At 44.0% G+C, this 14,959-nt stretch overlaps 1 protein-coding gene across 5 annotated transcripts in view; it reads right to left on the bottom strand.

The window, feature by feature from the left end:
• The window catches only part of PDZK1 (PDZ domain containing 1), a 28,089-nt gene that overhangs the window by 7,055 nt on the left and 6,075 nt on the right, over positions 1 to 14,959 (bottom strand). For 2 of the 5 annotated variants that reach the window (XM_066261722.1, XM_066261725.1), the window contains exons 2-6: positions 8,174 to 8,385; positions 7,207 to 7,456; positions 5,126 to 5,262; positions 3,336 to 3,531; positions 548 to 744 (exon numbers count right to left, since the gene is read on the bottom strand). In XM_066261722.1, the coding sequence (XP_066117819.1) occupies positions 548 to 744; positions 3,336 to 3,531; positions 5,126 to 5,262; positions 7,207 to 7,456; positions 8,174 to 8,383 (990 nt within the window). In that variant the 5' untranslated portion in view covers positions 8,384 to 8,385. Of the gene's footprint in view, positions 1 to 547; positions 745 to 3,335; positions 3,532 to 5,125; positions 5,263 to 7,206; positions 7,457 to 8,173; positions 8,386 to 8,545; positions 8,660 to 11,259; positions 11,344 to 14,959 lie in introns of those variants that run through there. The other 3 variants (XM_066261723.1, XM_066261724.1, XM_066261726.1) reach the window with 3 other exon arrangements.

Genomic DNA, 14,959 nt, shown 5'->3' with positions numbered 1-14,959 from the left:
CTTTTACATGGGATAAATGGAACTTAACTGGTCTATAGTTTAAAATCCAATTGCTCCCTATTTAGGAAAATTAGGGCTACATTTACCTATACCCAGGCTACTACTGTTCATAGATTTTTCTCAGACACCAAAAGTAATTCTGCAATTATATTTGCAAATTCTTTCAAAATTTTGAATATAAGGACCTAAAGCTCCTCTACCAATAACATGGTATTCTCTTATCACTCCCACTTTGAGCTTCTATGCATCTGTAATGATGATTGTTATACCCTTTCCAGTTTGAAGATCAAAGTGGTAACAACCAAACAGAGAAAATGACCCAGCCAGTTGAAATCAGCCAGACTCTCTCATCAGCTGATACAGTGAATACCAGTGCTGACACAGTGAGCTCATGGAGTAGCCATGATGGTGGAAATAGAAGCTACTATTCATGAGCTGGAAAACACTTGGCCAAAAAAGGGGGTGAGGGAGGTAACTTAGCCAAAATTTGAGGGCATGAGTGAATGCCCAATCTAAATTCATGAATATGAGACCTTGTGTTACTTACCAGTTTATATATGCTGTCCGTCTCTTTGTCTACCACCAACAGTGAAGTCTGATCTCCACCCTTTCGGATCATTTCCACCACACTGTCATGATTGAGGGATTCCACAGATTCGCCATTGACAGCAACTACCAGGTCACTGGTCTTCAAGCCAGCCTTCTCTGCTGGACTTCCGGGATCTATGTCTTTGATGATTTGACCTAAGAACCCCCCCCAAAAAAAAAATAAATTATCAGAAAGCCCCCTAAAAAATCTAGGATTTCTGCTGGAACCCAGGGCCCTGATAAAATAGATATAATAGGCATGCTGAGTATAACTCCTGTCCCTCCCACTGACATTCTAAGAAGCCTGTAAGCACCCTATCCAGTCTCATTCACTGCTCGGAACTCACTGAAGGAACAAACCCAGCCTATTAACAATGAAAGGGTCTTAAAAGAATCATGTTGTTACTAAAAGTGCCTGAAATTCAATCTTGACAAAATAGCAGTCTAAGCATTAAGGGTCAGCAAGTTCCCAGAAGTCAGTGGCATACTTGTATCCATATATTTTATGTAGAAGCTAACCAATAAAAGGGGAGGAAGGGAAGAGTGAAGAACAAAAACTGAAGAAAATCTGACCCTAGGAAACCCATGCTGGCATATTAGTAGCAATTGTGAATGTGTCTGTGAATTAGCCTTCTAACCTGAACTGTCATCACCAAATGTCTTCATATCTCTCATACTTCCTTTTGTCCCTCACACAGTTTTAGCAAGTTTTAGTCTCACTTTTCCAGCTAGCTGTTTGGCATCTCTAATTGGATATCCCATAGATCTCTCCCAATGTGATATATTCCCAAAGCCCCTCCTCTTCGTCCTGTTAGTGGGAGCTCCATTGGCCCCGTCGCTGACACTTGACAGCTGATTCTTCCACAGCATCCACTCCCTATATCTAATCAACTTCTAAGTCCTTCGATGCTACCTTAATATTTTACACATCACTTCCTTAGTCCCACTTCCTCCACCTTAAATGCAGTTTGTATTAGCTCCTGTCTTGAATTCTACCTAAACTACTAACACACCAGTTGCTGTCCCTGTCCCTGTTCTCTGCCTTCTCCAGTACAGGTCTGCCTTCAGATTCATGTTGACTTACTGTCTGGCTGAGTCACTCCCCAGTGCGCCACCATGAGCGTGGGCTTTGGAACTAAACAGACCCAAGTTTGATTCCAGTTATACCATAACTATTTGACCTTATATAGTTACTGCATCTCCTCCAAGCCCTCAATTTCAGCAATTCTTGCAGAATTATTAGAAGTAATTATGTGCAAAGCCCCCCAGGCACTGTAGGCTTAATTTTTTTTCTCTGACACTGCTCAAAATATTTTAACACCTCATAGACTACAGAATCAAGTCCAAACTCTTCAACCTAGTATTAAAGGCCCGTCATGGTCTCTCCAACCTTGGTTTCCTGTGCTTCCTCACATGAGATGTCAATCAAACTGTGCCTGTGTTTCCTTGCTTTGTTCACACAACTCCTACCTTTCTGGAACATCCTTCCTTGTCCCTGTTCCATCTACTTGTCTAAATTCTCTTCATGTTACAAAGCCTAAATTCAAGTGCCACCTCTACGATGAGGCCTTCCAGTACCTTTCTAGTGAGAAAAACTTGCTCCAACCTGTGTGTGTCTTATCTAACTAGGAGGTTCTTTGAAGAATTCATCTGATTCACTTGATATTCTCAAAACCTCTAACAGGCCCTGGCTCGTTCGCTCAGTGGTAGAGCGTCGGCCTGGCATGCAGAAGTCCCAGGTTCGATTCCCGGCCAGGGCACACAGGAGAAGAGCCCATCTGCTTCTCCACCCCCCCCTCCTTCCTCTCTGTCTCTCTCTTCCCCTCCCGCAGCCAAGGTTTCATTGGAGCAAAGATGGCCCGGGCACTGGGGGCGCTAGAGTGGCTCTGGTCGCGACAGAGCGACGCCCCGGAGAGGCAGAGCATCGCCCCCTGGTGGGAAGAGCGTCGCCCCTGGTGGGCGAGCTGGGTGGATCCCAGTCGGGCGCATGCGGGAGTCTGTCTGTCTCTCCCCGTTTCTAGCTTCAGAAAAATACCAAAAAAAACCCTCTGACAGTGTTTTTACATAATATGAACCCAACTAATATTTGAGGAATTCATGTAAATGTATATAATTTTTAAAATGGCAACCTCTGTGGTTTGATCCCGGGTTTCGGCACCAAAAATAAAAATAAAAAAAATAGCAACCTCTGGGTGTATAACAGTTTACATAGCCTGAACCTACATTCTTTTATATATTCACCTTTCCTAGAAGGGCTTTTTTGCTTGTTGAGTTATAAGGAATCAGAAAGATTCCTGATTCTGTTTGAATCCAAGATCCCAACCTACACCTGTGTCTCAGACCTAGTGCTGTGATATCATACCAGCTCATGAGCACCAATTATGCATAGTACTTCTCAACTTCGCATTCTGTGTCATGTTGATAGCTTAAAATCAGACATGGTAGGGGTATTTATACACAAAAATCAACAAATGCTACAAATTAGTACCCCCCCTCCCCTGAGAGCCAATTTAACAGCATACTACTGCCCAGGTCTGAAATTCTACCTTAACATTCTGTTATGGAAACTTGGGGGGATGCCCATCACCAGGCCCTCATGTTCCATAGAAACTGACCCAGCTATGCCTTCTAGCTTCTTACTGTCCCTCTTCGTGTTGAGGGTGGGGAAACTCGGGGAACTCTGGAGTCAGACTGGGGTAAAGAATTGGTGTTTACACTGCCAAGTTTTCTGCTCTCAAGTGCCTTACCTTTCTGTTCTGGGCCTGTCCTCAGATAGAAACCATAGCCATTGCTTCCTTTCTTCATTTCAACAACTCGAGGCTGGTGGGGTAATAATTTCAGACTGGCTGTTTCTCTCTTGAATTTTATATTCTGCTCACTATGGTGCTTGTCAGTTTCCTTGTCCACCAGCAGGAACATGACACGGCTTCCTGACTTCCTCACCTGCAACCACATACACAGGTGAGGACCAACATCAATCTCCAAAAACGATACTGGGAAATAGGAAAGGTTCTGTAGAGAGGCACACAGTCTCTAGATTCAACAGAAAATAGGGATGTAAGACCCTATTTCAGCTGTTATACTATCTCCTGCCACCTCACAGGTATTTACCTCCACTTTCAGAGTTGTTGTTTTTCCCTTTGTTAAGCATAACCTCACATACACAGATGCTAACTAAACCCAACTGAGAGCTAGAATTCAGAAAACTCAGAAAGGTACTTAGAAGAAGGCTAGAAAATGAGTTTGAAAAAGAAGAAGAATAAAGAGTAAAGGTCTATTTTGAAAGATTATTCTACCAGGAAGAGATAATGTTGGTCAATGTTCAAGATTCCATGTGACCTTAAAGGAAAATTTCAGACTGTTTTTAATGTGTCATGAGACCATGCTGGAACATAAGATTTGGGGTAACTGGCCTTCCAGTACACCCCACATATAACTCTATATTCATTGCAACGTTAGTTATTTTCCAGATTTTATTAAAATATTTTAGTAACATTGGTTCAACATCGAATTTACTGTCAATTCAGAGGGCATGACCAATCAAATACAATAAGATCCAAAAGACAAAAGCAGAACACTTATCTTCAAGACATCATGAAACCAGTAAAGGCCTTATTCTAAAACCCTGTATCAACTCTCCTGAGGCCACTAGTGAGTCTGTTTGCTCTTAATACAAAAGGGCAACTTCCATCATTATATTTCTCATATCATAAACTACCACTCCTATCTCTGTCATTTTTTAATTTTTCTTACGTGAGAAACAGGAGGCAGGGAGAAAGAGTCCTGCATGCACCCTGACCAGGATTCACCCAGCAAGCCCCCTACCAGGCAATGTTCTGCCCATCTGGGGCCTTTGCTCCATTGCTCAGCAATCAAGCTATTTTTAGCACTTGAGGTGAGGCCATGGATTCATCCTCAGTGCCCAGGGCCAACTTGCTCCAACCAAGCCATGGCTGCAGGAGGAGAAGAGAGAGAGAGAAAAGAGAGGGGGAGGGGTGGAGAAGCAGATGGTAGCTTCTCCTGTGTGCCCTGACTGGGAATCAAACCTGGGATATCCATGTGCCTGGCTGACACTCTACCACTGAGCCAACCAGCCAGGGCCCTAGCTCTTGTCACTTTTAATGAGAGCAGAGTGAAAGATAAGGCAAGACCTAGCATGCGGAGGACCCGGGTTCGATTCCCAGCCAGGGCACACAGAAGTGCCCATTTGCTTCTCCACCCCTCCGCCACGCCTTCCTCTCTGTCTCTCTCTTCCCCTCCCGCAGCCAAGGCTCCATTGGAGCAAAGATGGCCCGGGCGCTGGGGATGGCTCTGTGGCCTCTGCCTCAGGCGCTAGAGTGGCTCTGGTCGCAACATGGCGACGCCCAGGATGGGCAGAGCATCGCCCCCTGGTGGGCAGAGCGTGGCCCCTGGTGGGCGTGCCGGGTAGATCCCGGTCGGGCGCATGCGGGAGTCTGTCTGACTGTCTCTCCCTGTTTCCAGCTTCAGAAAAATGAAAAAAAAAAAAAAAGAAAGAAAGATAAGGCAAGAAAAGTACCTTTTCAACTACTTCCTCATGAGTGGCATTTTCTACAGGCTCTCCATTCACTTCAATCAAGTGATCATCAGCTAGAACACCAGCTTTCATAGCCACACCTTGAGGTATTATGTCAGTCATGTACACTCCTTTTTTACCTGTAAGAGAGTAAGAGGTGGATGAATGTTACAACTGCATTACACAGGAAATATAACAGCAAAGGGTTTTCTCCCAATGTAAAAGTATTAGGACTTTCAATTTAGGGTTAACTCAAATAGCCTTTGGCTTCTGGTTTAGATTTATAATTATAGCTTCTAGCAAAGTTTGACACAGTCATCATTCAATTGCTCTTTGTAAATTTGCATAAAATTTCTGAACCCAACTAAATACAAATAAGGAATTACATGCAGCACTGGCCAGCTGAATGAGCAAGTACCAGACCATGCCCATACTGCATCATTGTGTCATACTCCCTTTCTTTGCATTTGTAGAATTGGAAGACATCCACTCCACTCTGTCCTCTTTAACTAGTATTGTCACCAACCATCATAGACCAACGAAGTCAGTAAATCTCACTGATTCGGGCTAAAGAGGACGGGGCACAGGAGAGAGGGGAAGCATACATGCATGCAGTCTAGATTAGTAGGTGGTATGATTTAAGTGATTAAAGAAATGCTGTCAGTTCTTCCAAGATATTAATGGTCTAGGCAAAGTTTGCTTTATAATAAGTATATAAATTATTTGTAAGGAAAACAGTAACTTAAATTCTGCTTCCTTAAATATATTTCTCCTGTTACCTTGTTATATCTCTGTTATGAAGAAAACATTTTCTTCATGAAGCTAATCTAAACCATTCACTATGTACATTAACCCAAGGACCAAATAATAGAATCTGTATCATGATTTCTTTTTTTTTTTTTTTTTTTTACCATTTTACTGATAATGGACTTCTAAGAAATGCCAAGTTTCCCTTGACCACCTACAGCATGTGTTTAATAACTGACAAACTTGGGAAATACCTCTTATAGTTTATATCTCTTGCTACAGATTAAGTAAGCCTTAGAAACTAGTTTATGTTTACTCTTGGTTATGCCCTTTATCACTTATCAAATTATGATCCAACACCAGTGTCACTCCCATACCAGAAAGAATATGGGAGAAACAACATTAGAGGTGGAACCACAAGGCTAACACAGCTCTCGATCCCAGAGAAACCATTATAGAACCATGGTCAACTGAGCACAGGTCAGCCTGCACCTCTGAAATTCCAGAAGCAGAACTTCTAGTACTTCCTAATGGTCAGAGTTTTTCAAATAACTATGTATTGGTCAGCTAGAGGTCAAGGACACACCTCAGATTGAGGCTCGGCCACAGCTGAGGATACAATTTATTTTTATTTTTTTTAAAGATTTTATTTATTCATTATAGAGAGGGGAGAGAGAGAGAGAGAGAGAGAGAGAAGGGGGGAGGAGCAGAAAGCATCAACTCCCGTATGTGCCTTGACCAGGCAAGCCCAGGGTTTTGAACCGGCAACCTCAGCATTTCCAGGTTGACACTTTATCTTCTGTGCCACCACAGGTCAGGCTGAGGATAAAATTTAAATATCACAGGAGGGTGGGGATTTTTGCTGTGTCCCCAACAACTATAACTATGTCTGACACATCAGTAGATGCCCAAGAAGTTGTTGAATAAATGAGTGACAACTTGGGCACTCTGAGAGATGAACAAAAGATATCATTCTTCCTCAAAAGTAGCTATTATGAAGAACCTCCTTTTTCTTGCCTATTTCCAATCTCCCCATTACGCTTACCCTATGGAAGCTAGAAAAGAATACCAAAGAAGCATCAATCCTCTAACCTTCTGGCTTCAAAGGCTCAGCCTGACAAACACTGGGGGTCTGGACTTCCCAATGCTACCCCACAACCCTGCTGCTGTCCAATGTCTTAATCCCTCATTGCATAACTGTGCAAGGCATGGGAAGGAAGGGGAGAGAGTACAGCTGCTGTTAGATATCCATAGCAACTGAAAAGTTAAAGAAGTCATTAATTGATAATATCTGTCTTCCGGAAAGCTGGCTGTTCATGCCCCACCCTCGAGCTTACCTGGGACAGTTTTTAGAGAAAAGCCATAGCTGTTCCCCTCCTTCACCAGGAAGCAGAGCCGTGGCTGGGTCCAAGTCTGTGCTCCTCCATTCATCATAGGAGGCAGCTTCTTATCATTCAAACATGGCCCCTTCTGACTTGGACTCAATTGTTTCAAGTCTACCTTTTTTTTCATGGCTTTCTCATAGGAATCCCCATCCAGAACTAGTAAAGTCACTGAATTCCCACTCTTTCTCACCAGATCCACAACCTAGGAGGAAGAAGGGACAATTTTAACCAATAACCTTCTATTAACCACCAGAGAAAGTTTTCTGGCTCATTCTCTGGCCCTGGAGATTCTGATAGCTGATCCCTGATAGCAGATAATGTCCCAGCCATCTCCACTCCAGCCCTTTCAAGAGCCAGGTGCAGATTAGATTGGGCCTCTAGTTCTATTAGAATCAAGAGTGTGGCCCAACCCCAGCCCAGCAGACTCTTACAAGGATTCATTCTTTCTAGGGGTGAATGCTACCCTAGAGCACAACAGTCCTTCCAGGTCTATGGAGACAGCATGGTGTATTGAAAAGGGCACCCACTTGGAGGCAGGCAGACGAGAGGTCAGATCAGGCCCTCCCATTTGTTCCCAGCATGAACACATAAGTTATCCGAGCGCCACCTCTCATCTGTGAAATGGTAATACGTACCTCAGGGTCGTGATGAGGATTTAACAAAGTAATGAATATGAAATTGCCTAGCATAGTTTCTGGCCTATAGCCAACACACAGTGCATTTTAGACCTGACACTATTAAAATCTAGGAATAATTCGTACAGTTTTTGATTAAGTGTAAGAGACTTGATTAGCTGGCAGAAAGTGCATCCATAAAGGCTTTGCCAGTGACAGCCAGGAAAGCTCCATTGACCCCCCAGACAGCAAAGATGTGTGGGCTGAAGAGATCCTGGAAGAAGTACCACAAATGTCCCATTCACCTGTGTGTGTTCCTCCTTGTCCACAAAGACGCCGTTGATCCTAAGAACTCTGTCTCCATCCTGGAGGCCAGCCCTCTCTGCCGGGCTCCCCTTCTCAACCACCCGGACAAGGTGTCCATCAGTGTCTTTCTCAATCCTCAGGAAAAAGCCATAGCTGTGTCCTTCTTGTTTGGACAGCTTACATTCTCGGGGGTTGAAGGCAGAGGCCATTTCTGTGATGAAAAACAAATGGAGAAATCCATGGGAAAGAAATCTAATTGGAGTGAGAACCTTGTCCACCATCCCCTATAATTTTATTATTCTAATCACATCAAATCCAGACCATTTGAGAAGCAACACTGGGGATATAGGAGACCTCCTTTCAAGACTTACCAATGATTTCCAAATCTATTTCCCCAAGGATAACCTTTTTACTTGAGTTTCAGATGTACATATTTTTGTGGGTACTAGGCACAGATGCTTTACTTTTAATACCTCCAAAACCAAATTCTTCTTTGTCCCCTGACCTAAAAAAATTAAATCCAAATATGTGTCTTAAAATTTTTAAGAAAATTCAAGCTAGCCTGATCTGTGGTGGCGCAGTGGATCAAGCATTCAACCTGGAACACTGAGGTTGCTGGTTCAAAACCCTGGGCTTGGCCTGTCAAGGCACATATGGAAGTTGATACTTCCTGCTCTTACCCCCTTCTCTCTCTCTTCTCTAAAATGAATGAATAAAAAAAAGAAAATTCAAGTTCACTTTCATTCAAATATTTAAAGAGCCTCGCATGTTCTAGGCATTGAGGATAAATCTATAGACAAAATAGACCCATATGCTTCTCATATCAGGGAGAACATATTTTTACAATGCTATGTGGTGAATGATATGCTAGGAAAGAATCAAGTAAAAAGGAAGAATATAACAAAAGGTCTTGGGAGTAGGGAATGGGGTAAGGAGAATTAAGAATAGCTTCCTAGAGGCCCTGGCCAGTTGGCTCAGCAGTAGAGCGTCGGCCTAGCGTGCGGAGGACCCGGGTTCGATTCCCGGCCAGGGCACACAGGAGAAGTGCCCATTTGCTTCTCCACCCCTCCGCAGCGCTTTCCTCTCTGTCTCTCTCTTCCCCTCCCACAGCCAAGGCTCCATTGGAGCAAAGATGGCCCAGGCGCTGGGGATGGTTCTGTGGCCTCTGCCTCAGGTGCTAGAGTGGCTCTGGTCACAACATGGCGACGCCCAGGATGGGCAGAGCATCGCCCCCTGGTGGGCAGAGCATCGCCCCTGGTGGGCGTGCCGGGTGGATCCCGGTCGGGCGCATGCGGGAGTCTGTCTGACTGTCTCTCCCTGTTTCCAGCTTCAGAAAAATGAAAAAAAAAGAAAAAAAAAAAAGAATAGCTTCCTAGAGAAATGACTTTTCCAAGACCTAAAGGATTCATAGGAGTTAGGTGAGGCAGGACAAGACAAGGAAGACCTCAATTAAAAACAGAGCAGCCAGGCCTTAGAGTTAGCCCGATGCATTGGAAATGAGATAGAAAGGTGGTTTTCCAGGTCCCTAAAGTTCTAGTCAGAGCAGATTAGGGATGCCCAATAGAGAAGGATTCTCATGGGCAGGTCAGATTTCTCCCTCCTAAAATGGCTTCCATTTCCGTCCATCCTTCCCCTCCCATTGCCCCACTGAAGAAGCAGGGTCCTGGGCCACAGGAAGAGGAAGGACAAGCGTGAAAACCAACAGCTGAGGCTTTGGCACCCAGTTAGTAAGAGGAAGACGCCTACCAGTGTCCCAAACCCTCCTGGCTCACATTTCTTTGTTCGTAGGGGAATAAGAGTAGCGACCAGAACTGCTGAGGTAAGGCTGAGATCCAACAGAAGATGGCTAGACTGCTGGGTAAACTGCCTGCAGGGCAAGCCCTCGTTCCTCTCATCACAGTTCTATAGCAGTAAGTCAGAGAATAAACCAATTGTCCCTTCACTCCTGGAGCAACAGGAACTGATGACCATGCAGTGTATGGGGTGGAGGGTGAAAAAGACAACAAAGTGCCCCAGGTCCCCTGGGAGCCACACTGTGGTAATTCAAGATAGCCATCTCTGACCTTTGTGCCCACAGACAGATGTACACTACAAACCAGGCAGAGAGCCTCCCACTACCAGATGACTCGGCCATTTCACGTGGTCTCAGCAGAGCCTGGCAGCCACACCGACAGTGGCATGAGTGACTAAGCAGCCAAGAAAACATGAAACAAATAGGCAATGTTTCAAGTGAACTCTTACTAAGGTCCCGGGGCCTGAGTCCTCCCACTGAAAATCAGGAAAAGAAAAAAGTGAAGCCATGATCATTGTGGTCACTGCATAAAACTGGAAAAACTTAGCAGCTCTGCTATATCGTCATCAACTTTGGGTGCAAAAGAGGAGATACAGGATGAGAGGAGATCACCAGAGTGGAGTTTCTCACATGCAAGCACCTGTGTATGGCCCCTCTGACTTTCTGACCTTTTACTAATCTTACTGCTGATCGGACTAATCTGCAAGCCTCAGGAACATGAGCATTTTTAAAATGCCACCAACTTAAAAAACTAGTGCTTAAAACTACCTTTTTCAGCCTGACCAGGCAGTGGCGCAGTGGATAGAGTGTTGGACTGGGATGCAGAGGACCCAGGTTCGAGACCCCGAGGTCGCCAACTTGAGTGCAGGCTCATCTGGCTTGAGCAGAAAAAGAAAAAGCTCACCAGCTTGGACCCAAGATCGCTGGCTCCAGCAAGGGGTTACTCGGTCTGCTGAAGGCCTGCGGTCAAGGCACATATGAGAAAGCAATCAATGAACAACTAAGGTGTCGCAACGAAAAACTGATGATTGATGCTTCTCATCTCTCTCCATTCCTGTCTGTCTGTCCCTACCTATCCCTCTCTCTGACTCTGTCTCTGTAAAAAAAAAAAGAAAGAAAGAAAGAAAGAAAGAAAGAAAGAAAGAAAGAAAGAAAGAAAGAAAGAAAGAAAAGAAAACTACCCTTTTCTGTTTCTAACTCCTCTTTTCTCCCTTCAATCTTGGGATAATATCCTCATGGGTTGGAGAAGAATGTCAAGGTTGGGTAAACTATTAACAGCTACCCTGAGCTTACCTGTATTCAACTTGAGAAACCAAGGTGGCAGCCTGGTTAGGAGAGGCCTTCAGGATCCAGCTGTACCCACAGTGAGTGGCCTGGCTAAGAATACACAAATATGTGGCAACTGAAAGACTCTGCCTTGCCCCTCCCTCTCCGAGTTCTGGCTCCTTCACCTTTTTCACCCAGTCCCCAAACATCTATTCCTTCAGGCAACCATCAGTCTATTCTCTGTATCTATGAGTCTGCTTCGATTTTGTTTATTTTGATATTTAGATTTCACATATAAATGAAATTATATGGTATTTGTTTTTCTCTGATTTATCCACTTATCATAATACCCTCTAGGTCCATCCATGCTGTCGCAAATGGTAAGATTTTTTTTAATTGATTTTTGAGAGAGAGAAAGGAGAGAGAGAGAGAAAGGGAGAAATAGATCTGTTCCTGTATGTGCCCTGACCAGAGATCAAACCAGCAACCTCTGTGTTTTGGGGTGACGCTCTAACCAACCAAGCTGTTTGGCTGAGGCAGATTTCATTCTTTTGTTATACTGAGGAATATTGCATTGTATATATGTACCACCGCTTTTTTATCCACCCATTTATTGATGGGCATTTGGGTTGCTTCTATATCTTGGCTATCGTAAATAATGCTACACCGAACATAGGTGTGCATATCTTCTTTCAAATTAGTGTTTTGGGTTTCTTCAAGGATATACCCAGAATTGGAATCACTGGGTCATAAGGCAGTTCCATTTTTAATTTTTTGAGGACGCTCTATAATGTTTTCTACAGTGGCTGCACCAATATGCATTTCAACCAACAGTGCACAAGGGTTTCCTTTCCTCCACTTCCTCACCAATATGTGTTGTTTGTTGATTTATTGATGATAGTGATTCTGACAGGTGTGAAGTGATATCTCAGTGCCTTGACCAGGCAAGCCCAGAGTTTCAAACCAGCAACTTCAGTGTTCCAGGTCAGTGGTCTATCCACTGCCTCACCACAGGCCAGGCTACAATTAAATCTTTAATCCAGGAGAATGTTTTCATTTTAAAAAGCTGACAACTATTTCAGATTTTTAAGAAGCTCCATATAAACTAAACAGTTATAAACTGGGCTGGCAGTTTATAACCACTGGCGAAAAGGATTTCTAATAGCCACACTATGGTTTCACTACAATGAGTCAAGAAATTAAATTTAGCCCTGGCTAGTTGGCTCAGTGGTAGAGCGTCGGCCTGGCGTACGGGAGTCCTGGGTTCAATTCCTGGCCAGGGCACACAGGAGAGGCACCCATCTGCTTCTCCACCCCTCCCCTCTCCTTCCTCTCTGTCTCTCTCTTCCCCTCCCACAGCCAAGGCTCCATTGGAGCAAAGTTGGCCCGGGCACTAAGGATGGCTCCATGGCCTCTGCCTCAGGCACTAGAAGTGTTAGACTGTGGGGCCAATGTGAATTGATAGATAAGAGAAGTCAGGAAAGACAAGGATTTCAGGGACTGGTTCAGCAGGATGAGCAGGGAAAAGAAGGGACTGAAGGAGCAGTTTCAAAAATGAAAGGGTTCACATGGAAAAAGTCATCTTAAAAGATCTTTAGAACAGAGTAGTTTTCAGTAAGGAAAAGCCTAAAATGGCCATATGGATATGTGGTTCATGTGAAAGAAATTTGCATTTTTCTTTCCTTCTCCCATCAGCATTCTAATCTAGGAAAAGTACATTAGAAAGAACAAGAGTTTTAAATCTAAACCCAGTCACTATGTGGTAGTTGTGAGAACATGGGTGACTTCCTTAATTCTGAGCCGAAGACAGAAGTATACCCAGAATAGAAAAGGCACATGGAAGGTTACTTAAAATAGAACGTGTAAAATAAAAAAATAAAAATAAATAAAAATAAATAGAACGTGTAAGCATCTAAGCACTGTATCTTGAGCAGAGGAGCCCAGCCCATGCACCCCGTCTTCCCTGTCGTCTGGCGGCAGTCTTGCAGCAACGGGAATTCCATCTTCTGAGAGAACATTTGAGCAATGCTCCTGATTTTCCTTTAAGAGCAGACAAGTAGAGATGGAATGATAGACTAGGGATGGGCAGGCACCTTGATGACCAGGTTAGGGGTTTTCTGTCTACTCCCTCCAGGCCACCTCTGCAAAGTTAGTTTTAGCTGATGAAAAGCCAAGGCTGAAGATTTTGTTCCCCATGACATTTTAAAGCTCACATAATAAAATCAGATTTCCCTAAGTCCAGAAGTACCATGTACGTCTGAAATCTTGGGAAGTACAAAAATAGCACCTCATGCTAGGTATCAAAAAGAGATAAGACTCCAAGGAGCTTTCACAGAACTTCAAAACTAAGTTGTCCCAACATCTGGAGCAGATTAGATCTAAAAGGTTTGAGCCCAAGGTACCCCAGCAAAGGGACCCAAGGAGCAGACAAGGGTGGGAAAGATGGCGTATGGACCCTGGTAACCAGGGAGTACCTAGAGAACATGCTCACTCACAAGACGGCCTCACTGATTTCTGAAAGATTAGCGAAAGTATGTAGACGAACAGCATTCTGCTTGGAGGTGGAAAAACAGAAGAAGGCTGGTTTAAGCCAGAGATCACCAGGCACGATGACTACCATCAGCAATAAAGGAGCCCAGGGTGTATCTTCTTTGCTGATCTCCTAATGTCTAGGATGCAATTAGGATTAGTCTATAAACACAGTGATTTACAACTGTTAATCATGAGTACTCTGGCCTAACCAGCATCTTATCTAGTAGTAATTAGGAATCCATGATGTAGTCAATATCAGACTACAGAGAAAATATAGCCTATCCTCACAAGGCTCTTATGTAACCAACCCTTGAGCCATGAAAACACTAACAGCAAAAACTTAGCAAAACAGTAGATGAGTAATATTTAACCCTAGTTACTGAGACTATGGAAGGATATTTGATTGTACCGCTTAGGATGTAACCAAAGAGTAAATGATTTCTGTTTCAAGAAGACATGAGGGGAAGAGAGGGCAAGAGCTCTTGGGTAACATTCAACCTAAATGTTACTCACTTTGTACTGAACTCCATGCTGATGTATAAAACACTTTGAACTTTAGCAAGGAGAAAGCAACATTCCTGGGAAGCTTGACCAGGCATATCTGCACACCCTGCCCTTGTGAGGAATGCTTCCTCAGTATTTGCATACATGTATAAAGAGTGAGATGAACAAATCACTGGACTTTTGTTAGAAAGTACAACTGGTGGAGACTGGTGATATTAAGTCCAAAACTCTAGGCAGGCCACTACCCCACAGCCATCAGCCCTGACGAAGGGCTTCCTGCCCTATGCCAGGCATGCCTGCCTTCCTTCAGAGCACCAGCCCAGGTGGTTCCTTTCTACAGCGGGAAAGGAATCCTACTGTACTTCAGCTGGTATAGACAGATACCTCGAGCAAGGCAATTCAACTTTATTCTTCTTCAGAAATATTTTACCTAAAGCAGATCCTATATCTTTCTGCAGATAATATTTTTTAAGGCCAACTGGATTCCTCCTTTGTCAGGCAAGACCTGTGAAAATTCACTCAAGTATATTGTGATTTTAATTAATTACTATCAAAAATAGGATATGTCCTGGCCGGTTGGCTCAGCGGTAGAGCATCGGCCTGGAGTGCGGGGGACCCGGGTTCGATTCCCGGCCAGGGCACATAAGAGAAGCGCCCATTTGCTTCTCCACCCCCCCCTCCTTCCTCTCTG

This window comes from Saccopteryx bilineata, chromosome 2, assembly GCF_036850765.1.
Source record: "Saccopteryx bilineata isolate mSacBil1 chromosome 2, mSacBil1_pri_phased_curated, whole genome shotgun sequence".
In the NCBI taxonomy this organism is placed as follows: Eukaryota; Metazoa; Chordata; class Mammalia; order Chiroptera; family Emballonuridae; genus Saccopteryx; species Saccopteryx bilineata.
This window is presented reverse-complemented; position numbering and strand designations above follow the sequence as displayed.